The 26,735-nt window shown below is 49.3% G+C and overlaps 1 protein-coding gene across 7 annotated transcripts in view; it reads right to left on the bottom strand.

Moving 5' to 3' along the window:
* Positions 1 to 340: 340 nt before the first annotated feature.
* cacnb1 (calcium voltage-gated channel auxiliary subunit beta 1) overlaps positions 341 to 26,735 on the bottom strand; it is a 79,431-nt gene continuing 53,036 nt past the window's right edge. For 5 of the 7 annotated variants that reach the window (XM_033034867.1, XM_033034869.1, XM_033034871.1 and 2 more), the window contains exons 10-14: positions 24,339 to 24,347; positions 14,524 to 14,675; positions 12,687 to 12,782; positions 9,283 to 9,468; positions 341 to 1,424 (exon numbers count right to left, since the gene is read on the bottom strand). In XM_033034867.1, the coding sequence (XP_032890758.1) occupies positions 921 to 1,424; positions 9,283 to 9,468; positions 12,687 to 12,782; positions 14,524 to 14,675; positions 24,339 to 24,347 (947 nt within the window). In that variant the 3' untranslated portion in view covers positions 341 to 920. The remainder of the gene's footprint in view (positions 1,425 to 9,282; positions 9,469 to 12,686; positions 12,783 to 14,523; positions 14,676 to 24,338; positions 24,348 to 26,735) is intronic. The other 2 variants (XM_033034868.1, XM_033034873.1) reach the window with 1 other exon arrangement.

Genomic DNA, 26,735 nt, shown 5'->3' with positions numbered 1-26,735 from the left:
CACCTTTTCCAATTTGGAAATGACGTGGGGTGGTACAAAGGGGAGGGTGGGGGAAGGGGTTTAAAACTTGTGGAGGGGAGGGGTTAATAAATAGCTTCTCACCATCCATTCAAGATGCAGAGAAGGGTTAAATCGCAGAGCAGTATAGAAAACACAAGGACTCTTCCCCATACTACCCTCTCCGAAGACCACCTTTGATATTTGGATCCATGTAAACGAGGACGGGTGGGCGAGGGGAGGTGGGGGGGGGGGGGGGGGGGGGGGGGGGGCGGGGGGGGGGGGGGGGGGGCGGCTACGGGAGAACTGTCGGAGAGAAAGTTTGAGCGATTTTTTTTTCTTCCCATTTTCAAAAGTTTCCTTCCATTTAAGTTTGGATTTCACATGAGCACGTTGCACCCATTGCTCGCTCACCGGTTGGAGCTGAAGACTTCCCAGTTGGCAGTGAGAGAATTGGCAATGGCTGTGGATTTGGGCACTCTCGATTCTAATTCTAAGCTAGCTAGACCAGGGATGGACTGTTCTCATGGCACAAGGGCATTCGGCTGTAGTTTGTCAAAAGTGTCGCTTCTTGAAAGGGCCAACAGCCTTGTAGCCCGAACCCCCTACAGACCCAGTGGTGAGGCACTAAAAAGCAAAGGGAAGAGGGGTGGGGAATGGTCTGCCACGCAAACTCTCCCCCTCCCCCCTCTCCCCCCCCCCCCCCCCCCCAATCGGTTGGCATTGAAAGAGGGGGGGGGGGCAGGCAAGATGAACGCACCAAATGCTGAAGGACATCATCGACTCTTCTTCCTGGACAATGAAACAGGACTGACGACGGGCACCACTACATGATAACAACGTCTCTGCTGGAGCAGGAGATCGATCGGCCCCCACCGCCCCCACCCCACCCTCCCTCCGAGGCTGCAAGTGCCGGCCGCACGTTAACAAATGTACATGTCACGGTTCCACTCCTCCATGTCGCTCTGCCTCCTGCTCGTCACCTCCTCGTTGGTCTGGCGGTAGTGGTCCCTGCCTCTCATCCGCTGCCTGCTGTAGTTGCCGTTGTCCACCTCGTCTTCTTCCTCTTCCTCTTCCTCCTCCTCCTCCTCCTCCTCCTCCCACGACTCGTGGCGCTGGGCCCGCTGCCGAGGGACCCCTCCTCGCCAGGGACCCGCCCTGTGCCGGGGCTCCTGGTCGTCGTAAGGGTCCGTCTCCATGCAGGAGTCCCCCGGCTCGGTGTAGGCTGAGTCCCGGCTGCCCTGCATCTCCAAGTCAAAGGTGTCCTGGCGGGACAGGGCCCTTGAGATGGCCCTGGGCTGGCGGCCGTACTGAGGCATCGAACGTTGGTAGGGCTGCTTGGCAGAGTCATTCTGATAGTCATGCAAGCTTGTCCGCTCGGGACTCGAACAGTCAATGCTCTGCTCTTCATGCACTAAGTAGGCACCCTGGTTAGTAACAGCAGACCATGCAGAAAGGATGGGGAGGCAGGGAAGGGGGGGGATGAGGAGGTGGGTGGAAAACAAATATTCGTTAGCCATTAACAACAAGCACAGTCTCTTACAGCAGATTAATAACACAGGCCAGCAGCTAACAAACCCATCGCCTCAGTGTTAAGATGTTAAATTAAAAAGCTCAATAATGTGTTAAAACAATGCAGCTTTGTTTGAGCAATGTTAATGACGTCTCTGCTGAAATGTTTAGGGGCCCTGAGCCAGAAACATTAACATCATTATCGCACATTGTGAAAATATCTAATCTCTGTAGATAGGCACAAAATGCTAGAGTAACTCAGCGGGACAGGCAGCGTCTCTGGAGAGAAGGAACGGGTGACGTTTCGGGTCGAGACCCTTCTTCAGACTGAGAGCTACATAGAAACATAGAAAATAGGTGCAGGAGGAGGCCATTCGGCCCTTCGAGCCAGCACCGCCATTCATTGTGATCATGGCTGATCGTCCCCTGTCAATAACCCGTGCCTGCCTTCTCCCCATATCCCTTGACTCCACTAGCCCCTAGAGCTCTATCTAACTCTCTCTTAAATCCAACCTGTGATTTGGCCTCCACTACCCTCTGTGGCAGGGAATTCCATAAATTCACAACTCTCTGGGTGACATTTTTTTTTCTCACCTCAGTCTTAAATGACCTCCCCTTTATTCTAAGACTGTGTGGCCCCTGGTTCTGGATGATACATAATAGACACAAACAAACTGAGGGGGGGGGGGGGGGGGGGCCGGGTTTGAAGGACTTTGCAAGAACAACATAGTCCTTGTCTACAACATTCAGCACCACAATATGGAGGAAACCCACCAGGTCAGAACTGGAGTGGACATTCCTGATCCTGTGTACTGGTGTACTGGTATCAGAGAGGGAAACATTCTAATATCTCGTTCAAAGCTTCAGGAGGAGTTGGCAGTGGAGGTGGGCCTTGTTCTTTGCCCCAAATTCCAGGTGGATTTTCGGAGACACAAGGAACTGCAGGTGCTGGTTTACAAAAAAAAAACGCCACACGCAACGTGTTGGAGATCTCATCGGGTCAGGCAGCACCTCATGGAGAACATGGTTCGTTCATATGTTTAAGAAGGAACTGCAGATGCTGGAAAATCGAAGGTAGACGAAAATGCTGGAGAAACTCAGCGGGTGAGGCAGCATCTATGGAGCGATGGAAATAGGCAACGTTTCGTCCCGAAACCCTTTGGGTTTCGACCCGAAACGTTGCCTATTTCCTTTGAGTTTCGACCCGAAACGTTGCCTATTTCCTTTGAGTTTCGACCCGAAACGTTGCCTATTTCCTTTGAGTTTCGACCCGAAACGTTGCCTATTTCCTTCTCTCCATAGATGCTGCCTCACCCGCTGAGTTTCTCCAACATTTTTGTCTCCCATGGATCGTTCATCAGTTCTAGGTTTGGAGCAGAATTTAAACATTTGGCATCGCCATTCAATTATGGCTGATCTATCTTTCCTTCTCTTAAGGATAAGGAGTAAGCCATTTAGAACGGAGACGAGCAAACACTTTTTCTCACAGAGAGTGGTGAGTCTGTGGAATTCTCTGCCTCGGAGGGCGGTGGAGGCAGGTTCTCTGGATGCTTTCAAGAGAGAGCTAGATAGGGCTCTTAAAAATAGCGGAGTCAGGGGATATGGGGAGAAGGCAGGAACGGGGTACTGATTGGGGATGATCAGCCATGATCACATTGAATGGCGGTGCTAGCTCAAAGGGCCAAATGGTCTTACTCCTGAACCTATTGTCTAATGCCTATTAATAATAATAATAATGGATGGGATTTATATAGCGCCTTTCTAATACTCAAGGCGCTTTACATCGCATTATTCATTCACTCCTCAGTCACACTCGGTGGTGGTAAGCTACTTCTGTAGCCACAGCTGCCCTGGGGCAGACTGACGGAAGCGTGGCTGCCATTCTGGCCTACGGCCCCTCCGACCACCACCAATCACTCACACACATTCACACACAGGCAAAGGTGGGTGAAGTGTCTTGCCCAAGGACACAACGACAGTATGCACTCCAAGCGGGATTCGAACCGGCTACCTTCCGGTTGCCAGCCGAACACTTAGCCCATTGTGCCATCTGTCGTCCCTATTATCTCAACCCCACACTCCTGCCTTCTCCCCATAACCCCTGACCCCCGTACTAATCAAGAATCTGTCAGTCTGCCCCTTACAAATACCCAATGATAGGTGGCGTTTTGGGCCGGGACATCTAAAGGGTCAGGTGGGAGTAAGGAAGCCTGGATGATGAGAGGAATCGAGCTCTGGCCAGGAAAAAGGAGGCACGGGACAGGTATAGGCAGCTGGGATCAAGGGCATCTGCGGAGGGATTTCAGGGACTGAAGAGAATACGAAGGAAATCAGAAGGGCAAAAAGGGGGCAGGGCATGGCCCTGGAAAATAATATTAAGGAAAATCCAAATAGATGTTATCAGTAGAGATGAAGGGAAATAGGGTAACCAGAGAGAGAATAGGCCCCTTAACAAATAAAGCAGTTGTCAGCCTTGATAAAGTTCCTGGAAGGATAGATCGCATGGAATCCGGGACAGATAGTTGGCTTAAGACAAGAAGACTAGAAAGATGGGTTCCCACCCGAATCCACTTTCTCCAGAGATTTAAAGGCGACATGGTGGCACAGCGGTAGAGTTGGTGCCTTACAGCGCCAGAGACCCCGGTTCGATCCTGACTACGAGTGCTGTCTGCATGGAGTTTGTACGTTCTCCCCGTGACCTGTGTGGGTTTTCTCCGAGATCTTCTACTCCTGCACCTATTGTCTATTGTCTATTGTGTGTAGGATTGTGTTAGTGTGCGGGGATCGCTGGTCGGCGCAGACTCGGTGGGCCGAAGGGCCTGCTTCTGCGCTGTAACTCTAAATGAAACTAAACTAAGATGCTGCATAAACCGCTGAGTTACTCCAGCACATGGCGGCTGTTTTTAGTCCGGGTAACTTTCCCTCTGCTGGGTGACTGAGGAGAAGCTCAAACACTGGCTGGATCTCTGGGTCTCTATCATCCGGTGTGATGGCACTCATGCTGAGAGCCTCGGCAAGTGGGAATGACACTCAATGATCTGCACAGCCTGCGGACACAACCTCCCCTCCCCAGGCACACCCTGACTGCAAGCGTTCACTGACCCTCCCACCCTCCCGCCCGCCCGAAATTGGCTCCGATATCCACAGCAGTCATTGCACCTGCCCCCCACCCCGCTAAAAAAAATACTCACCATCTTTTACAATGGACGTACAAAAGAAAATAAACATAGACTGTGCAGGAAGGAACTGCAGATGCTGGTTTATCTCGAGGTTAGGCACAAAGTGCTGGAGGAACTTGGAGTGGCAGGCAGCATCGCTGGGGTAAAAAGGAATGGGCGACGTTTCGGGTTGAGACCCTTCTTCAGGCTGAAAGAAGAGGGACGGAGAGGGTGGGGGGGGAAGAACTAGAGGTGGGAAGGCCTGAACAAATACAGGCCAGCGATAGATGAGCAAGGAAGGGTGGAGCCCACAATGGCTCATTGTTGGCTGGGGAAAGAGGTGAAGACACAGGGGTGTGAACAGTGGGACCAGCTGCACAACTAAGGTGGGGGTAAGAGAATGAACTTGAAGTTAGAGAAGTCAATGTTCGTACCCCTGGGTTGGAAGCTGCCCAAGCGAAATATGAGGTGCTGTTCCTCCAATTTGCGCTGGGCCTCACTCTGACAGTGGAGGAGGCCCAGGACAGAAAGGTCAGTGTGGGAATGGGAGGGGGGAGGGGGGGAGTTTAAATTGTGTGAGATACAAAAATAGAGTGATGAATTTTGTGAGCGAGAGAGTCTGAAATGATCACCTTCAGTGGTGAAACATTATGTACACTTTACACATTCTCAGAGCAGTCGGAGGCAGAGAACGCGGCAGTTTAGTTAGCTGGGGTAGAAATTGGCCGTGGGCAAAAGCATCAAGGATGTCGCTGAGACGCTGATGGAACCTCCCCCTATTCCGCTGAGTCAGGACAAGTCCCAAACAGGTTGACTCCCTGTTTACCTGAGTGAGATTTACCTGCCCTGGAGCCCTTGTTATTCTTCACCTTTCTGAACAGAAGCAAGCACTCGAACAAATTGGAAATGAAAGTAAAAAGTGATCAGTTTAGTTCTAGGTAGACAAAAATGCTGGAGAAACCCAGCGGGTGCAACAGCATCTATGGAGCGAAGGAAAAAGGCAACGTTTCGGGCCGAAACCCTTCTTCAGACTAGCTCGTCTGCCAACACCATACCCACCAAGGTAGACAAAAATGCTGGAGAAACTCAGCGGGTACAGCAGCATCTATGGAGCGAAGGAAATAGGCAAAGTTTCGGGCCGAAGCCCTTCTTCAGACTGATGGGGGGGGTGGGGCGGGGAGAAGAAAGGAAAAAGGAGGAGGAGGAGCCCGAGGGCTGAGGAACGGGAGGAGACAGCAAGGGCTAACAAAATTGGGAGAATTCAATTCAGTCTGAACAAGGGTTTCGGCCCGAAACATTACCTATTTCCTTCGCTCATAGAAACATAGAAACATAGAAAATAGGTGCAGGAGTAGAGGCCATTCGGCCCTTCGAGCCTGCACCATTCGCCATTCAATATGATCATGGCTGATCATCCAACTCAGTATCCCATCCCTGCCTTCTCTCCATACCCCCTGATCCCTTTAGCCACAAGGGCCACATCTAACTCCCTCTTAAATATAGCCAATGAACTGTGGCCTCAACTACCTTCTGCGGCAGAGAATTCCAGAGATTCACCACTCTCTGTCTGAAAAAAGTTTTCCTCATCTCGGTCCTAAAAGATTTCCCCCTTTATCCTTAAACTGTGACCCCTTGTTCTGGACTTCCATAGATGCTGCTGCACCCGCTGAGTTTCTCCAGCATTTTTGTGTACCTGGGAGAAGTCAATGTTCATGCCCCGCAGGATGCAGGCTACCCAAGCGGAATATGAGGGGCTGTTCCTCCAATTTCCGGTGTTGCTCACTCTGGCCGTGGAGGAGATCCAGGACAGAGAGGTTGGACGGGGAATGGGAGTTGAAGGGGGAGTTGAAGTGCTGAGCCACCGGGAGGTCAGGTAGGTTCTTGCGGACCGAGCGGAGGTGTTCGGCTCCATTCAAGGTCCCAAGCAGTCGTTCCAGGTGCGACAAAGGTTCACCTGTATCTCCTCCAACCTCATCTACTGCATCCGCTGCTCTAGATGTCAGCTGATTTACATCGGGGAGACCAAGCGTAGGTTGGGCGATCGTTTCGCCGAACACCTCCGCTCAGTCCGCAATAACCTACCTGAACTCCCGGTGGCTCAGCAATTCAACTCCCCCTCCCATTCCCAATCCCAATCCGACCTCTCTGTCCTGGGTCTCCTCCATTGCCAGAGTGAGCAACAGCGGAAATTGGAGGAACAGCACCTCATATTCCGTCTGGGGACCTTGCGTCCGTATGGCATTAACATTGAATTCTCCCAATTTTGCTAGCCCTTGCTGTCTCGTCCCCTTCCTTAACCCTCTAGCTGTCTCCTCCCACCCTCCCATCCGCCCGCCCTCGGGCTCCTCCTCCTCCTCCCCTTTTCCTTCTTCTTCCCCCCCCCCACCCCCCATCAGTCTGAAGAAGGGTTTCGGCCCGAAACGTTGCCTATTTCCTTCGCTCCATAGATGCTGCTGCACCCGCTGAGTTTCCCCAGCAATTTTGTGTACTTTAGAAACAGTTTTGTTTAGTTTTACTAAACAGAACAGTTTAGTTTTAGCTTCGACTAGAGACACAGCTCGGAAACAGGCCCTTCGGCCCACCGAGTCCGGTACGGACTCGGTGGGCCGAAGGGCCTGTTTCCAATCCCCGCCCATTATGTGATCACCTAATGTGATCCCCGCACATTAAGATTTGTTAACACACACACACACTAGGGACAATTTACAATTTTACCAAAGCCAATTAGCCTAACAAACCATTCCGTCTTTGGAGTGTGGGACTACAGTGGTGCTCAAGGAGAAGTCCCACGCAGGTCACGGGGAAACACGTACAAACTCCGTACAGACAGCACCCGTGGTCAGGATCGAACTCATGGGTCTTTAGTTTAGAGATACAGCGTGGAAATAGGCCCTTCGGCCCACCGGCTCCGCGCCCGACCAGCGATCACCCAGGTGCACTAACACTCTCCTCCAGGCACGGAGGGGCAGTGACTCATTCTGGGATTGGCTTACAGCGGACCCGTACAAATGTCACAGGCAGCCAGGTTATCTTTGGCTTACTCATCGTTGATGCTACCCCTCCCTACTGGTTACCTAGAGGCCTTTGTTGGGGATTTGACAGAGCCACCCGCCTGCTCTAAACCTCTCTCTCTCAGTAAAACGGGTTATTCATGGCAGACTTGCTTACAGCCAGAGCTACAGGGAGAGGTTGAGCAGGCTCAGACCTCTATTCCTTGGAGCTCGCGAAGATGAGGGGCGATCTTACAGAGGTGTACGACACCATGATCGGGTAGACGCTAGCCCAGAGTCTCTTGCCCAGAGTAGTGGAACCGAGAATCAGAGGACATAGGTTTAAGGTGAAGGGGGAAAGATTTTATAGGAACCTGAGGGGTGACCTTTTTCACACAAAGGGTGGTGGGTGTATGGAACGAGCTGCCGGAGCGGGTAGTTGAGGCAGGGCCTGTCACAATGCTAAAGGAACATGTAGACAGGTACATGGATAGGTCAGGATATGGGCCAAATGCTGGCAGGTGGGACTATCATAGATGGGTCATATGGACCGGTGTAGGCATGTTGGGCCGAAGGGCCTGTTTCCAGACAGTATGACTCTGATACTAATAGGGCCGATTCCATCTTCATTTATTTCTCTGCCCAAATATTTTTGTCTTAATACCATTGAAGAGTACAGCACAGGAATGGCCCTTCGGCCCACAATGTCCATGCTGAACAAGAGGCCAAGTCCGTACCTCTCTAGTCAGTCAAGATCCTTCAACAGTGGAGACACTTTTGTTCTCGGTTGAGGGACTAAATGAGGACTCATCAAGCGGTGGTGCCTTGGCTCAGCTGGTGCCAGGGGTTACTCACTCTTAATGGATGGCAGGCATTTATTTTGCCCTAAGACTACCTGCTCGAAGCTCTGTGTGAATGTGTGAGTGTGCGTTCACCTCTACCCCGCCGGCTTGGAATGTTCCCGTGCCAGAAACTGGTGGCTCACGAAGATAGACACAGAAAGCTGGAGTAACCCAGCGGGACAGGCAGCATCTCTGGAGAGAAGGGATGGGTGACGTTTCGTGGGGTGGAGAAGTCTGAAGAAGGGTCTCGACCCGAAACGTCGCCCGTTCCTTCTCGCCAGAGGATGCTGCCTGTCCCGCTGGGTTACTCCAGCTTTCTTCGCGGTTGAAAGCAGCGTCTGCAGTTCCTTCTGACACAACCGTCGGCTCACACTCTGCACGCTGCTCACACGCACAGGGCACGAAAGGGAAAACCCACAAACAAGGCGTCACGGACGGGAAGGAGAAGCGAAGAAAGCGGCCTCTTATCTGAAAGGCAGGCCTCCTCCTTGCCTTAAAGCCCCCCCCTAATGAGGGAAAGCATGGTTAGGTGGTATCTACATGCAGCAACGGGCTGTTACAGGGACTGCAATACTAGGACGGGAGGGGGCTGGGAAAGAACAGTTTCAGGTTTACGCCACTGCTGTGCGCCCTCTCCCCTCTCTGCACGTTACACCATTAGACTGCATCCTCTGCTTCCGTCGGCTGCCCTGGGCCTTCAATGCCCACCGCCACTGCTTTGTTCTCCGCGTCTCTCGGCCCCCAGAAGTCAAGGTTACGCTTGAGAGATGTGATCACTTGTACCTGTAGGTTTGACACTGGCGCCGGGCTGGCAGCCAAGGCAGCCGTGGCCATGGTACGGTTCAAGAGAGGGTTGGGCGGGTTGCAGCTGGCCGGGTGAGTGGCTTTCCAGTAGGCTTCTAGGTACTCCGCCAAATGTTCACATGCGTCTTCCAACTGGTTCTCATCCAGAATAATATCAAAGAGTTCCTGCAAAGAGAACAAAGGGTCCCAAGTTGAAAGGAGTCTTGACCTTGATTCCCATTTAGTTCAGTTTAGTTTACATAGAAACATCAAAAATAGGTGCAGGAGTAGGCCATTCGGCCCTTCGAGCCTGCACCACCATTCAATGTGATCATGGCTGATCATCCAACTCAGTATCCTGTACCTGCCTTCTCTCCATACCCCCTGATCCCTTTAATAATAATAATAATAATAATAATAATAATAATAATAATAATATATTTTATTGTCATTGCATAAGTGCAACAAGATTTGTGTATGCAGCTTCTATCCGACGCCATAACTTAAATAACTAATAAAATTTAGGTTTAGGTTTAGATCCCCCGAGAACATGGTTTGTACAAAGAACATTACAACAGTAAAATAGTCAAAACAGACTAAAGTGCAGATGTGTCTGTGTGACGTGACCATCCGAGGGAGACAGTCCAGGGGGGGTGGGGGGACACTCAGCAGGGCCGGTTCAGAGCCGCTATAGCTCTGGGAATGAAGCTGTTCCTGAGTCTGGAGGTTCGGGCGTAGAAGGCTGTAACATCTGCCGGAGGGAAGTAGTTCGAACAGTCCATTACAAGGGTGTGAGGAGTCTTTGTGGATGCTGGCGGCCTTCCTGAGGCACCGTGTGTGGTAGATGCCCTCTAAGGCTGGTAGCGGTGTCCCAATAATCCTCTGCGCTCTGTGGACGACGCGCTGAAGAGCTCTCCTCTCCGCCTCCGTGCAGCTGAGATACCACACAGAGATGCCATACGTTAATATGCTCTCTGTGGTGCAGCGGTAGAACGTTGTCAGCAGCTGTTGGGGCAGACCAGTCTTTTTCAATGTCCTCAGGAAGAACAGCCGTTGCTGTGCCTTTTTGACCAGCGCAGCGGTGTTGGTGGACCTTGTGAGGTCCTCTGAAATGTGAGTGCCCAGAAACTTAAAGCTGGACACTCTCTCCACACTTTCCCCGTAGATGGAGATTGGGGCATATTCTCCATTATGGGACCTCCTGAAGTCAATAATCAGCTCCTTGGTCTTGGAGGTGTTTAGTGACAAGTTGTTACGTGAGCACCAGTCCGCCAGGTTCTGCACCTCCGCTCTGTATTTTGTTTCATCACCGTTGGTGATCAGCCCAATCACTGTTGTGTCGTCTGCAAACTTGATGATGGTGTTGGTGTCGAATGCAGGAACACAGTCGTGAGTGAAGAGGGAGTAGAGCATGGGGCTTAGTACACAGCCCTGTGGTGTGCCGGTGCTCAGGGTGATAGTGGAGGACAGGTGCGGGCCCAGTCTCACTGCCTGCGGTCGCTCCGTCAGAAAGTTCAGGATCCAATCGCATATCGGCAAGCTGAGGCCTAGCTGGTGGAGTTTGGTGGTGAGCTTGGTGGGGATGACCGTATTGAATGCAGAGCTATAGTCAATGAAGAGCATCCTCACATATGTGCCCTGTCTGTCCAGGTGAGTCAGGACAGTGTGAAGAGCCAGAGAGATGGCATCCTCTGTTGATCTATTTGCCCTGTATGCAAATTGATGAGAGTCCAGTGAGGCAGGGATGCTGGATTTGATATGGGAGAGGACCAGCCTTTCCAAGCACTTCATGGGTATTGGAGTTAGGGCAACCGGGCGGTAGTCGTTCAGGTTGGTGACTTCAGACTTTTTCGGCACCGGCACTATGGTGGCTGTCTTCAGGCACTTGGGGACCGTTGCCAGAGATAGAGACAGGTTAAAGATCCTCGTGAAAACCTCCGCCAGCTGTACAGCACAGTCCTTTAGTACCCTTCCCTGGACACCATCCGGCCCTGCAGCCTTGCGTGGATTGATCCTACGCAGAGCGCACTGTACCTCCTGAGTGGTCAGTGATAAGGCCTGTCCCTCCGCCATGGCCGGGGTTATTCCACTCCTGGTGGTGTTGCCAGTTTCGAACCGGGCAAAGAAGGGCCACATCTAACTCCCTCTTAAATATAGCCAATGAACTGGCCTCAACTACCTTCTGTGGCAGAGAGTTCCACAGATTCACCACTCTCTGTGTGAAAAAAAAAATCTCATCTCGGTCCAAAAAGACTTCCCCCTTATCCTTAAACTGTGACCCCTTGTTCTGGTTAGCTTAGTTTAGTTTAGTTTAGTTTAGTTTAGTTTAGTTTAGTTTAGTTTAGTTTAGTTTAGTTTGGTTTTCACTTGATTTAGTTTATTTTGTCACATGTACCAAGGTACAGTGAAATGTTCAAACAAGCATCTTCCAACTAATTCTTGCCCAGAATAATATCCAAACACTTCCTGCAAAGTGAACGCAGGGTCCCGGTTTAGTCTAGTGTAGTTTAGTTTAGAGATGCAGCGTGGAAACAGGCCCTTCGGCCCATCGAGTCGCTACCGACCAGCGATCCCCGCACATTAACACTATCCTACACACACTCGGGACAATTTAAAATCTTACCAAACCAATTACCCGACAAACCTGTACGTCTTTGGACCGGGTGCTGAGGTACAGTGAAAATACCCGCCCCACACATCTCCAGTATACTTTGCCTCTCTATACAGAAGGTAGTGGGGGCCTGGAAGGCATTGCCAGGGGTGGCGGTGGAGGAATTAGGATTGTAGCCTTTAATAGGCATAAGTGCAGGGAATAGGGGGATATGGATCAAAGACCAAAGATCCCCGCACACTTACAGTATCTCACACGCACTAGGGACAATTTTACAATTTTACCAAAGCCACTTGACCCACAAACATGTACGTCTTTGGAGTGTGGGAGGAAACCAGAGCACCCGGAGAAAACCCACGCAGGTCATGGGGAGAAGGTACAAACTCCGTACAGACAGCGCCCGTAGTCAGGATCGAACCCGGGTCACTGGTGGTGTGAGGCAGCAACTCTACGCTGCGACACTGTGCTGCCAAACATCGTGGGCCAAAGTGCCCGTTCCTGTACTGTACTGTTGAGTGTAGCATGTCTGTGTAGGGAAGGAACTGCAGACGCTGGTTTAAACCGAAGATAGACACAAAATGCTGGAGTAACTCAGCGGGTCAGACAAACTCAGCAGGTCTGGAGCAAAGGAATGGGTGACGTTTCAGGCCGAGAAGAAAGATCTTGACCCAAAACGTCACATATTCCTTTTCTCCAGCGATGCTGCCTGACCCGCTGAATTACTCCAGATTACTGTGTCTATCTTCTGTGTGCTACGTGGGAGCCCATTTGCTGCTGAACCCAAGATACTGACCGGGGGACACTGAGCCAACTTGTCTGATGCCACCATCTGTACGTTGAGATGTTTAGCCTGGGACTTGCCTCGTGACTTTATCAGCCGCTGTAAGACCTGTGAACAACAGATAATCAAACTTGTGTGGAACCGTTAAACACAATAGGAATGTACTGAGGAATCTCAACACCACTCTGGCACACACACACACACACACACACACGCACACACACACACACACTCACACTCACACTCACACTCACACTCACACTCACACTCACACTCACACTCACACTCACACACTCACACTCACACTCACACACACACACACACACACACACACACACACACTCACACGCACGCACGCACGCACGCATGCACGCACTCACACACACGCACACTCCATACGTACACACGTACACCCAGGGAACGGCTGCCAGCTGTGGCTTGGAGCTGCGTGTCACACCAAGCTTCACACCCCGTTGCGTACATCGCCAAGACTGTGCCCATCGCGTACCTCGTGCCCACGGCAGTCCCCGCTGCCGCGGAGAAAGCCAAGCTGTGCACAGCAATATTCCACAGACAGGAACGTGACAGGGACCAGATGCCCAAATGTAGTGATACTGACTGAGGAAGAACAGGCCCTTCGACCCAACTTGTCCACACTGGCCATCATGTCCCGGCTACATTAGTCCTATCTGCCTGCATTTGGCCCATAGCCCTCTAAACCTGTCCTATCCATGTACTGTAGCTGGAATTAACCATACTCTTCTTTAAAACAGCGTCACAAAATCATTCATGTCCGTCTGAAACAGTAGAGAGAGGCTCAGTTGTCTGAATCAAAAATCCAAGCCCCTTGCACACATTAGTTTAAAATGCCAAACAACCTCCTGTGATCAAGTCCCATCAAGGGAACTGCTCCCTCTTGTGTCCAAGTCCCCCACAAATACAGTTCCCCTTCTTGCCCCATTCAACAGGACAGGTTTGGAGGGATATGGGCCAAGTGTAGGACGAGCGTAGATGGGGCATGTTGGTCATGTGTGGGCAAGTTGGGCCAAAGGGCCTGTTTCCACACTGTAAGACTCTATCTCAAGGACATTCATAAATGAAAGTCAGGGACATTGTCTCGGCGAAGTTGGGAAATTCCTGGCTCTGTCCTTCCCAGGAGCTTCTTTCTCCTGGAATCTTTCTGGGAGACAAGTTTAGTTTAGAGATAGTTAAGAGATACAGCACGGAAACAGGCCCTTCGGCCCACCGAGTCCGCGCTGGCCAGCGATCCCCGCACATTAACACTATCCTACACACACTTGGGACAATTTACACACACACCAAGCCAATTAACCTACAAACCTGCACGTCTTTGGAGTGTGGGAGGAAACCGAAGGTCTCGGGGAAAACCCACACGGTCACAGGGAGAACGTGTGGTTTTTACTTTAGAGATACAACCCTTCGGCCCATCAAGTCTGTGCTGACCAGCGATCACCCCGTACACTCGTACTATCCTACACACTCTAGTGACAATTTACAATTTTAACAAAGCCAATTAAGATACAAAACATGCACGTCTTTGGAGTGTGGGAGGAAACCGGAGCACCCAGAGAAAACCCACGCAGGTCACGGGGAGAACGTACAAACTCCGTACAGACAGCACCCGTAGTCAGGATCGAACCCGGGTCTCTGGCGCTGTAATGCAGCAACTCTACCGCTGCGCCCCATCAGAGAGTCATACAGCACGGAAACAGGCCCTTCGGCCCATCTCTTCCATGGTGACCAAGATGCCCCCATCTAAGCTGGTTGGCCAATTGTAAGAAATTAAGAGGTGGACAAATCCAATGGAGTGTAAAACAAAGTCTCTTACCTTGGGTGAAGCGATCTTTATGTAGACTATGATTGGGGCCAGAGAGGTTTTGTTTAGCTGGGCAGGATGGTTAATGGTATCTGCATCAAGGGCGACCAGCTGCAAGGTCCTGGCCAATTCAAAGATGCGCTCGATCTCGCTCTGTACCTCAGCTAAAGGGAGGGAGCCAAAAAGGAAAAGGCAATTTTACTGAATTACCATCAAAGACAACAAAACCAGGTCATATACCGCTCCACAGCCATCTTCTTCGCCCAATGGTTCCTATCATTCAACTTTACTCAGGCAAGTGAATGCTGCCCGTGATGTTAGACAATAAACAATAGACAACAGGTGCAGGAGTAGGCCATTCGGCCCTTCGAGCCAGCACCGCCATTCAATGGCTGATCATCCCCAATCAGTACCCCCGTTCCTGCCTTCTCCCCATATCCCCTGACTCCGCTATTTTCAAGAGCTCTATCCGGCTCTCTCTTGAAAGCATCCAGAGAAACCGGCCTCCACCGCCCTCTGAGGCAGAGAATTCCACAGACTCACCACTCTCTGTGCGAAAAAGTGTTTCCTCGTCTCCGTTCTAAATGGCTTACTCCTTATTCTTAAACTGTGTGTTGCCCCTGGTTCTGGACCCCCCCAACATCGGGAACATAGTTCACTAGTTCTCGGAGCACTAGAATACAGAATTAAGGGATATGGGGGAAAAGCAGGAACGGGACACTAATTCTGGATGATCAGTCATGATCATATTGAATAGCCCTATCCAGCTCTCTCTTGAAAGCATCCAGAGAACCGGCCTCCACCGCCCTCTGAGGCAGAGATGTTGTACCCTCTATCTGTGCACTGTGGACAGCTTGATTAGACTCATGTATGATCTATATGATATGATATGGAGGCGGTGTACAGGAAGGGACAAAGCCGACTGTATTTTTTAAGGAGGCTGAGGTCATTTAATATCTGCCAACCCCTACTGTGCAGTGTCTACCATTCAGTGGTGGCCAGTGCTCTGTTTTTTGCTGTGGCCTGTTGGGGAGATGGCGCCCGTATAGCGGATAAAAACAGACTGGACAAACTAATCAGGAAGGCCGGCTCAGTGGTCGGGGCTGAGCAACGAACGGTCCAGCAGGTGGCAGAGGCCAGAACTCTAAATAAACTAGGTTCTATAATGACAAACCCCACTCACCCACTCCATGCCCTGAAGGTGATCAAGAGCAGCATCTTCAGTCAGAGGCTGATTGCACCAATGTGCAAAACGGAGAGATACAGGAAGTCCTGTTTACCAGCTGCTATAAGACTTTATAATGAGCATAAATAACTGCACTTTTTTTTAAATTAATTGTATTTTAACTTGTATTTTAACGTATTTTAACTTGTTATGTATGAAAGCGTGGTGTTATGTTTGTCTTGAAGCTGTCGTGGCACTGTAATTTCCTGAAAAGGATTATTAAAGGAATAATCAATCAATCAATCAATCAATTTAGTTTAGTTTAGTTTAGTTTAGAGATACAGCGTGAAAACAGGCCCTTCAGCCCACCAAGTCCGTGCCGACCAGCAATCCCCGCACACTTACACTATCCTACACACACTAGGGGCAATTTAACATTTATGCCAAGCCAATTAACCTGCAAACCTGTACGTCTTTGGGGTGTGGGAGGGAACTGGAACTTCCAGGACAGCATCTCTGGAGAAATAGGGTGGGTGATATTTCGGGTTTGAGTTTACATTTAGTTTACCGAGGGGCAGTGGAAGGCTTTTGTTGACCAAGCCAGCGGAAAGACAAGACAACGACAATACACGATTACAATCGAGCCCTCCACAGTGTACAGGCACATGATAAGGGAATAATGTTTAGTGCAAGAGAAGTGCAAAGTAGAGTCACAGGTAGAACCTGGGAACTCCACATAGACAGCACTGGAGGTCTGGATCACCAGACGGTCACGGTGGCGCAGTGGTAGAGTTGTTGCCTTACAGCGAATGCAGCCCCGGAGACCTGGGTTCGATCCTGCTGTCGGTAAGGAGTTTGCACGTTTCTCCCCGTGACCTGCGTGGGTTTTCTCCAGGATCTTCGGTTTCCCCACACACTCCAAAGACGCACAGGTTTGTAGCTCAATTGGCTTGGTAAAATGTAAATGTAAGGAATATTCAGCAGTGACGGCCAATAATATTGAATCATTGTCCCTGGGTTCAAGGCCCTTCGATGCACGGTTTGTGAAGTGTGACACTCAGTGGGTCAGCAGAGGGAATTCAATAGAAGAACATTAAGTGTATTTACAGAACCTGTGGTGATTTACACAATCCAAACCTTTCTTTAACTGTGCTTTGAAATAATCTCAGTGGGACAAAACATCCCACAACCGCCAAGTCTGCTCCTAAATTTAGCTCCGCTGCTGGGGACAGTTTCAAATGCTTCTGCAAAACTGTTCAGTAACACATATTCTGCATGCCAGAGCATACTGCATTTTCCTGTATCAACATCTGCATGCATTACAACAATGCATTTCCTGCATGCCTGAAGGCAGTGCATCTCCCTGCATCCCAGAAAGCCGTGCATTTTCTACATGCAAAGTGGTGATGCATCCTCTACCTGAGAAATACTTGTTTGAATTGGTTAGTACGTGGTATCTGCATGCTGGACTGTTCATTTCTGCATGCATGCTCAATAACAATGTGCTAGCTGTAGACCGCAACCTATTCCTTGTCTTAGATACATAGATACATAGAAAATAGGTGCAGGAGTAGGCCATTCGGCCCTTCGAGCCTGCACCGCCATTCAATATGATCATGGCTGATCATCCAACTCAGTATCCCGTACCTGCCTTCTCTCCATACCCCCTGATCCCTTTAGCCACAAGGGCCACATCTAACTCCCTCTTAAATATAGCCAATGAACTGGCCTCAACTACCCTCTGTGGCAGAGAGTTCCAGAGATTCACCACTCTCTGTGTGAAAAAGTTTCTTCTCATCTCGGTCCTAAAGGATTTCCCCCTTATCCTTAAGCTGTGACCCCTTGTCCTGGACTTCCCCAACATCGGGAACAATCTTCCTGCATCTAGCCTGTCCAACCCCTGAAGAAGGGTTTCGGCCCGAAACGTCGCCTATTTCCTTCGCTCCATAGATGCTGCTGCACCCGCTGAGTTTCCCCAGCAATTTTGTATACCTCCCATAAGAATTTTGTACGTTTCTATAAGATCCCCTCTCAATCTCCTAAATTCTAGCGAGTATAAGCCAAGTCTATCCAGTCTTTCTTCATATGAAAGTCCTGACATCCCAGGAATCAGTCTGGTGAACCTTCTCTGCACTCCCTCTATGGCCTGCATGCTGGCCGCCCGACTTCCAATCCGACCATCCATGGAGCGCACTGCGTAGTGCAGTATACTTTGGAGCTGTTGTAGGCAGCTTGCATTGGACAACAAGACAGCTCACACGCATCCATTACAGATGAATGACAGAGGCGGCACGGTGGTGCAGCGGTAGAGTTGCTGCCTCACAGCGCCACAGACCCCAGTTCGATCCTGACTGCGGGTGCTTGTTTGTACGGAGTTTGTACGTTCTCCCCGTGACCTGCGTTGGTTTTCTCCCAGATCTTCGGTTTCCTCTCACGCTCCAAAAACGTGCAGGTTTGTAGGTTAATTGGCTTGGTGTAATTGTGTGTAGGATGGCATTAGTGGTGCGGGGGTCGCTGGTCGGGCGCGGACTCGGTGGGACGATGGGCCTGTAGTTCTGAACCAAACTAAACTAAACTAAACTAAACTAAACTAAAAGAATAAAACTACAGACACGCAACGCTGAGGGAGTTTTAGATTTGGTTGTGTCAGAGTTAGATTCAACTTCACCAAACCTTGACTGGTGTTGGAATGAGGAAAAGGGTTGGAATAGTGCAACAACTTCCCAAGAGCTTTTAGTAATAACCAACAAACTACCTGAAGCTTTCAAGAAGGAACTGCAGATGCTGGAAAATCGAAGGTACACAAAAGTGCTGGAGAAACTCAGCGGGTGCAGCAGCATCTATGGAGCGAAGGAAATAGGCGACGTTTCGGGCCGAAACCCTTCTTCAAACTGATGGGGGGTGGGGGGGAGAAGGAAGGAAAAAGGGAGGAGGAGGAGCCCGAGGGCGGGGGGATGGGAGGAGACAGCTCGAGGGTTAAGGAAGGGGAGGAGACAGCAAGGGCTAGCAAAATTGGGAGAATTAATCACCTGAAGCTACTTGGTTATCTGTTGGGTCACATCAATGCTGACTCAATGTTTGTACATGGACTACATTCAATAACCTACTGATTAAGGACCAGAATCTTGGATTTGTTTTGGCACAGGAGGTGACCATTTGATACGTCTTTGAAGAGCAACCACTTCTAATCCCTTTCTCCATGGGTTCTGCAAATTATAATCCACCAGGCATCTATTCACTTCCCTTCTGGGAGCCCTGACTCTTTTCCCCTCCACATTCGGATGCAGTTAGAGACAGTTCAGAGATCCAGGGTGGAAACGAGCCCTTTGGCCCACCGAGTCCACGCCGACCAGCGGATCGCCCTGTACATTAGTTCTATGTTATCACACGTTTGCAGCCCACCCACTAGGAGCAATTTGCAGAGGGGCCAATAAATCTACAAACCTGCACGTCTTTGGAATGTGGGAAGTAACCGGAGCACCCGGAGAAAATCTAAGTGGTCGCAGAGAGAACGTACAAACTCCGCGCAGACGGCACCAGCAGTCAGGATCAAACTCAATTCTCTGGCGCTGTGAGGCAAGATCTATACCGTTTCGCCACCAAGCCCCCCCCATCAGTTTTGCATCATTAACAGATGCATTTCCTCCCCTGCCCTTGCGACATCGTCCCATCAGCTGGTATTAGACCAGGGTTAACTTTCAGCAGACCACGCCCCACAGTGAGACCTCCCCTTGGAATCCAAGTGCATTTTTAAAGATGAAAGAAACTTTTCCAAACCTAAAAAATGATTCTACCAAAATAGGACGTTACTTGTACCCAATCAATGTACAAAATCATGAGAGGAATAGATTGAGTAAATGCACAGTTTCGTCCCCAGAGTAGGGGAATTGAGAAACAGAAGGCATAGGTTTAAGGTGAGGGGGAGGGGGGGGGGGAGATTTAATAGGAACCTGAGGAGTAACAGTGGGTGCTGGGTGTATGGAACGAGCTGCCGGAGGAGATAGTTGAGGCAGGGACTATCACAACTTTAGATAGGTACATGGATAGGACCGGTTTAGAGGGATATGGGCTAAATGCAGGCAGGTGGGACTAGTGTAGACGGGGCATGTTGGTCCGTGCAGCCAACATAATGAAAGACTTGACCCACCCCGGTCATTCCTTCTTCTCCTCACTACTAACACGCAGAAGGTACAGTAGCCTTAAAGCACGCACCAGCAGACTCAGGAACAGCTTCTTCTTCACCTCTATCAGGCTTCTCAACAAGTTAGGGAACTGTCCAATTCATCTCTGCTCCGATGTGGACATTCATATGTGTCTATGGAACTGGTGCGGGACAATGTTGAGAACTATATTCTGCACTCTGTATTCTTCAAACTCTTTGAATCACTTCCCTCTGGAAGGCGACTCCGGACTATCAAAGCTGCCACAGCCGGACATAAAAACAGTTTTTATCCACGAGTAGTAGCTCTACTCAACAGCCAGAAATCTGTAGCCTCCCTTTGATCTGGTATTTTGTTGGTTCACATGCTTGATCAATGGTGTTTTATCATTCAATGTTTTATTATTATTAATGTTTAGTGTTTTCTGAGTCATTCGTAACTGTCACTGTACGTCATGTTGTTACTTGTGGGCGGAGCACCAAGGCAAATTCCTTGTATGTGAATACTTACCCAATCAACGTACTTACTTACATACTTCCCTTCACTCTTTCTATTGTACTTGAGTTTGAGTTGATTGTATTTACGTATATTATTTGATCTGATTGGGTAGCATGCCTCGACATGCTTGACAATAATAAACCTAACCCTACACACGTCGGTTGGGTGAGGTCAAATACCTGGCAACTCCTTATTAAAAATTGTCCATGACAATCATTGTCTACATTGTCTACACCAAGGCAAATTCCTTGTATGTGAATACTTACCCAATCAACATACTTACTTACATACTTCCCTTCACTCTATCTATTGTACTTGAGTTTGAGTTGATTGTATTTACGTATATTATTTGCAGGATTGTCTACATTGTGTCTGGATAGTCAGAATATTTTTTTTTCCAAAAGTCAGAACTTTATCTTCCAGGATTGTAAAATCAAATACTACAGGGGCAGGGCTTTAAGCTGAGAGGGGCACCGTTTCAAGGAGATGTGTGTGTGGGGGGGGGGGGGGGCAGTTTTTTTCACACAGAGGGTGATGAGGATGGTTCAGTTGGTGATGGAATCTATTTGGTGATGAGATCTAGTTGGTGATGGGATCTAGTTGGTGATGGGATCTAGTTGGTGATGGGATCTAGTTGATGGAATCTACTTGGCAAAGGGATCTACTTGTAGATGTGATCTAGTTGGTGATGTGATCTAGTTGGAGATGGGATCTAATTGGAGATGGGATCTAGTTGGAGATATGATCTAGTTGGAGATATGATCTAGTTGGAGATGGGATCTAGTTGGAGATGGGATCTAGTTGGAGATGGGATCTAGTTGGAGATGGGATCTAGTTGGAGATGGGATCTAGTTGGTGATGTGATCTAGTTGGAGATATGATCTCGCTGGAGATGGGATATAGTTGGAGATGGGATCTACTTGGCGATGGGATCTAGTTGGAGATGGGATCTAGTTGGAGATGGGATCTAGTTGAAGATGGGATCTAGTTGGAGATGGGATCTAGTTGGAGATGGGATCTAGTTGGAGATGGGATCTAGTTGGAGATATGATCTAGTTGGAGATATGATCTAGTTGGAGATGGGATCTAGTTGGAGATGGGATCTAGTTGGAGATGGGATCTAGTTGGAGATGGGATCTAGTTGGTGATGTGATCTAGTTGGAGATATGATCTCGCTGGAGATGGGATATAGTTGGAGATGGGATCTAGTTGATGTGATCTAGTTGGAGATGGGATCTGTTGATGATGGGACAGTTCAGTTGGAGATGGGATCTAGTTGGAGATGGGATCTAGTTGATGTGATCTAGTTGGAGATGGGATCTGTTGGTGATAGGACAGTTCAGTTGGAGATGGGATCTAGTTGGAGATGGGATCTAGCTTGGTCCTGGCGACTGTTGTCTGCAGCTGCTCATTGAGACAACTTTGTAGATGCATGGAGTGGCAATGATGGGGCATGGCACCTGTTAATCAAGCTCACTACTCACATTGCTACGGGAGGCTCGGATCAGTTACAGGCGCATCATTTATTTGACATTATTCTCCAATGATTGCTTATCTCTGGTGAGAATATCTCGGGAGAAGTTGTCATTTCAGTTCCTCCTTCTTTTTACACAGACTCTGCTTTCTGAGTAAATTGAGTTTGTTTGGTGTATTGGTGAGACCACACCTGGAGTATTGCGTACAGTTTTGGTCTCCAAATCTGAGGGAGGACATTATTGCCACAGAGGGAGTACAGAGAAGGTTCACCAGACTGATTCCTGGGATGTCAGGACTTTCATATGAAGAAAGACTGGATTGTACTTGCTAGAATTTAGGAGATTGAGGGGGGGATCTTATAGAAACTACAAAATTCTTAAGGGGTTGGACAGGCTAGATGCAGGAAGATTGTTCCCGATGTTGGGGAAGTCCAGGACAAGGGGTCACAGCTTAAGGATAGACGGGAAATCCTTTAGGACCGAGATGAGAAAAACTTTTTTTCACACAGAGAGTGGTGAATCTCTGGAACTCTCTGCCACAGAAGGTAGTTGAGGCCAGTTCATTGGCTATATTTAAGAGGGAGTTAGATGTGGCCATTGTGGTTAAAGGAATCAGGGGGTATGGAGAGAAGGCAGGGATGGGATACTCAGTTGGATGATCAGCCATGATCATATCGAATGGTGGTGCAGGCTCGAAGGGCCCAATGGCCTACTCCTGCACCTATTTTCTATGTTTCTATGTTTCTATGTATAATGGACCATCTGTAATGTGTCTTAGGCCCTGCCCTAACTCCAACTAACGGATGTTACGGTGATAAGACTAAATATTCCTTCCATAAATATTCTATTAATTGAAAATAAATATTCTGTTGAAGGGCGCAAAGTGCTGGAGTAACTCCGCGGGCCAAGCAGCGAAGGGCCTGTTGTCGTGCTGCGCTGTTCTACGTTTCTGAGCCTTTACATGCCTGCCTGGCTCTGGAGCAACAGGAGCCTCCACCTGTGCTAATATTTGTGCTGCCTCTGTAATCCAGACACTCCCGTCCAAGAACAAGCAGACCGTGCATGCGCAGCTTGCCGCTGGCTTGGTTTCCAAGTAACAACTTCAGATACCTCATTGAAACTTAGGGAATAATGAAAGGCACGGATAGAGTGGATGTGGAGAGGATGTTTCCACTGGTGGGGGAGTCTAGGACCAGAGGCCACAGCCTCAGAATTAAAGGGCGCTCCAGAACAAGGGGTCACAGTTTAAGGATCCAGAACAAGGGGTCACAGTTTAAGGATCCAGAACAAGGTGTCACAGTTTAAGGATAAGGGGGAAATCTTTTAGGACCGAGATGAGAAAAACATTTTTCACACAGAGAGTGGTGAATCTGTGGAATTCTCTGCCACAGAAGGTAGTTGAGGCCACAGTTCGTTGGCTATGTTTAAGAGGGAGTTAGATGTGGCCCTTGTGGCTAAAGGGATCAGGGGGTATGGAGAGAAGGCAGGGATGGGCTACTGAGTTGGATGATCAGCCATGATCATATTGAATGGCGGTGCAGGCTCGAAGGGCCGAATGGCCTACTCCTGCACCTAATTTCTATGTTTCTATGCTTCTATGTTTAGAAAGGAGGTGAGGAGGAACTTCTTTAGTTTGAGGGTAGTTAATCGGTGGAACTCATTGCCACAGAGGGCTGTGGAGGCCAAGTCAGTGGATATGTCTAATGCAGAGATAGACAAATTCACGTGTCAAGGGTTATGGGGAGAAGGCAGGAAAATGGGATTAGGTGGCAGAGATCAGCCATGATTGAATGGCGGAGTGGACTCGATGGGCCAAATGGCTTAATTCTACTCCTATAACTGTCATAAGGTCATGTGATAGTACAATTAGGCCATTCAGCCCATCAAGTCTACTCCGCCATTCAATCATGGCTGATCTACCTCTCCATCCTAACCCCGTTCTCCAGCCTTCTCCCCATATCCTCTGACACCCGGACGAATCAAAAATCTATCTCTGCCTTAAATATATCCACTGATGGCCTCCACAGCCCTCTGTGGCCGTGAGTTCCACAGATCAACTACCTTCTAACTAAAGAAGTTCCTCCTCACCTCCTTTCTAAAAGAGCGCCCTTTAATTCTGCGGCTACGACCTCTGGTCCCAGACTCTCCCGCCTGTGGAAACATCTCTTCCACACCCAGTCTATCTTTGCCTTTCATTATTCCTCTGTAAGTTTCAATGAGGCATCCGAAGTTGTGTGGCAAACAATTCCACAGATTCATCACCCTCGGCTGACTGAAGAGGGCCACTTGTGAACTTGTGAACTAGTGAATTTGTGAACTTGCGAACAACCCAGTGAACATGTCAAGGTGAGGCAGTGAGGTGGTGGTGTGGACAACAGCCCGCGGTCGACTAATTGCAGCTGGTTCATCCCTTGCTGCAGGGGAGGTGGCAAGCAGTTCGAGAGACACGGACATACACACGCACGTATACACACGCAAATCAGACACGGGACATGGCAGGGGGCACATGTTTTGGCAGTATATACATACCCAACACGTCTGAGGAGGAAGGAGAGTAGCGATGGAATAATAGAACGGGAGAGAAAAATCCAAGACAAGTCAGTTTAGTGTGCACACTTATTAAAATTCAGATTAGAATTTCAATTAATGATCGACCCTTAATCATCGATGTTGTATTAGTAGTTTTGTTGTGACCATGGACTATAGAGCAGGTTTTTCCCCAGAATATTTCAGTGCCTGTGGTAATGGTGAAGTTACCCAGTCTTGAAGGGCATATTACAGGGCATAGCTTTAAGCTGGGAGGGGCAAGGTTTAAAGGTTTGTTTTAATACACAGAGGGTGGTGGGTGCCTGGAACGCGCTGCCGGCAGCCGGTGGTGGAGGCAGATACAGTCGTGACATTTAAAATTTAAAATACTTTATTTGTTTAAGAAAGAACTGCAGATGCTGGAAAAATCGAAGGTAGACAAAAAATGCTGGAGAAACTCAGCGGGTGAGGCAGCGTCTACGGAGGGAAGGAATAGGTGACGTTTCGTGTCGAGACCCTTCTTCAGACAGTTTCAAAGACTTTTAGATGGACACATGGATATGCAGGGAATGGAGGGGGTATGGAGTATGTGTAGGCAGACAAGAGTTGGCCATGGCATCATGTTCGGCATAGGGATTGTGCCACCAAACCTAAAATGTTGTCTGTCCATTTCCCTTTGAGGATGCTCCCTGTCTCGCTGAGGTCCTCCAGCAGTTTGTTTCTGCTTCAGATTCCAGCACCTGCAGTTTTTTTTTTGTCTCCACTGAGTTATCCAGTTTCCTCGGATTCGGATGATCATGTCCAAGGTTTTTTTATTTCTAAGGTAGACACAAAATGCTGGAATAACTCAGCGGGACAGGCAGCATCTCTGGGGAGAAGGAATGGGCGTTGTTTCGGGTCGAGATCCCCCCCCTCCACCCCCACCCCACCCACCTGGAAGTCCCCCCCGAAAATGTGGCGCCTAGGCCGGGTGAGGTGGCCGATCTCGACCTCATTGGGACTTCCGTGGCCGATCGGCGGGTTGAAGAGCCGACTTTCGAGGCCAACTTTGTGGGCCAGTATCTCGGCTCCCCGACGGCCTAGGCGGGCCGTTCCGGTACCGTTGGACTCCTCTCTGAGGCCGTGACCTCTGTTGGTCCGGCAAAACGGATAATCCAGAAAGGCTCTGGAACCAAGGGGCTGGAAAATCATAGAAACATAGAAAATAGGTGCAGAAGTCGGCCATTCGGCCCTTCGAGCCTGCACCATTCGCCATTCAATATGATCATGGCTGATCATCCAACTCAGTATCCTGTACCTGCCTTCTCTCCATACCCCCTGATCCCTTTAGCCACAAGGGCCACATCTAACTCCCTCTTAAATATAGCCAATGAACTGTGGCCTCAACTACCTTCTGTGGCAGAGAATTCCACAGATTCACCACTCTCTGTGTGAAAAATGTTTTCTCATCTCGGTCTTAAAAGATTTCCCCCTTATCCTTAAACTGTGACCCCTTGTTCTGGACTTCCCCAACATCGGGAACAATCTTCCTGCATCTAGCCTGTCCAACCCCTTAAGAATTTTGTAAGTTTCTATAAGATCCCCCCTCAATCTTCTAAATTCTAGCGAGTACAAGCCGAGTCTATCCAGTCTTTCTTCATATGAAAGTCCTGCCATCCCAGGAATCAGTCTGGTGAACCTTCTCTGTACTCCCTCTATGGCAAGAATGTCTTTCCTCAGATTAGGAGACCAAAACCGTACGCAATACTCCAGGTGTGGTCTGCAGTAGAACCTCCCTGCTCCTATGCACGATCAATAAGGAATATAGCCAGTAATACCATTTCCTGCCGTTAAGTGGCAGTGTTTACCACCTTCTGCCATTCTTTATTCTAAGAAGTTGACAAAATGAACTGCAGATGCTGGCTAAGTTACTCCAGCACTTGGTGTCATTTGTCGCTAGATAGAGTAGATGTGGAGAGGATGTTTCCACCAGTGGGAGAGTCTAGGACCAGTGGCCAGAGCCACAGGATAAAAAGACGTTCCTTTAGGAAGGAGATGAGGAGGAATTTCTTTAGTCAGAGGGTGGTGAATCTGTGGAACTCATTGCCACAGACCACTATGAAGACCAAGCCAATGGACATTTTTAAGGCAGAGATTGATAGATTCTTCATTAGTAAGGGTATCAGGTGTTATGGAGAGAAGGCAGGAGAATGGGGCTGAGAGGAAACATTTTTCCTGCATCTAGCCTGCCCAATCCCTTAAGAATTTGATATGCTTCTGAAAGATCCCCTCCGACACATTCATTACACACTCCGGGCGATGCTCAGTGCTTGAAACGTTTCTCATGGCCGCTGTAAATATGGCATTTCCTTACACAGCGATCCCAATTGTAGGTTGACCCACTGGTACAACAGCATTGAG

The sequence above is a fragment of the Amblyraja radiata genome, chromosome 16, assembly GCF_010909765.2.
Source record: "Amblyraja radiata isolate CabotCenter1 chromosome 16, sAmbRad1.1.pri, whole genome shotgun sequence".
Lineage (NCBI taxonomy): Eukaryota > Metazoa > Chordata > Chondrichthyes > Rajiformes > Rajidae > Amblyraja > Amblyraja radiata.
The sequence above is the reverse complement of the archived record's forward strand: the minus strand, read 5'-3'. Positions and strand labels throughout refer to the sequence as shown.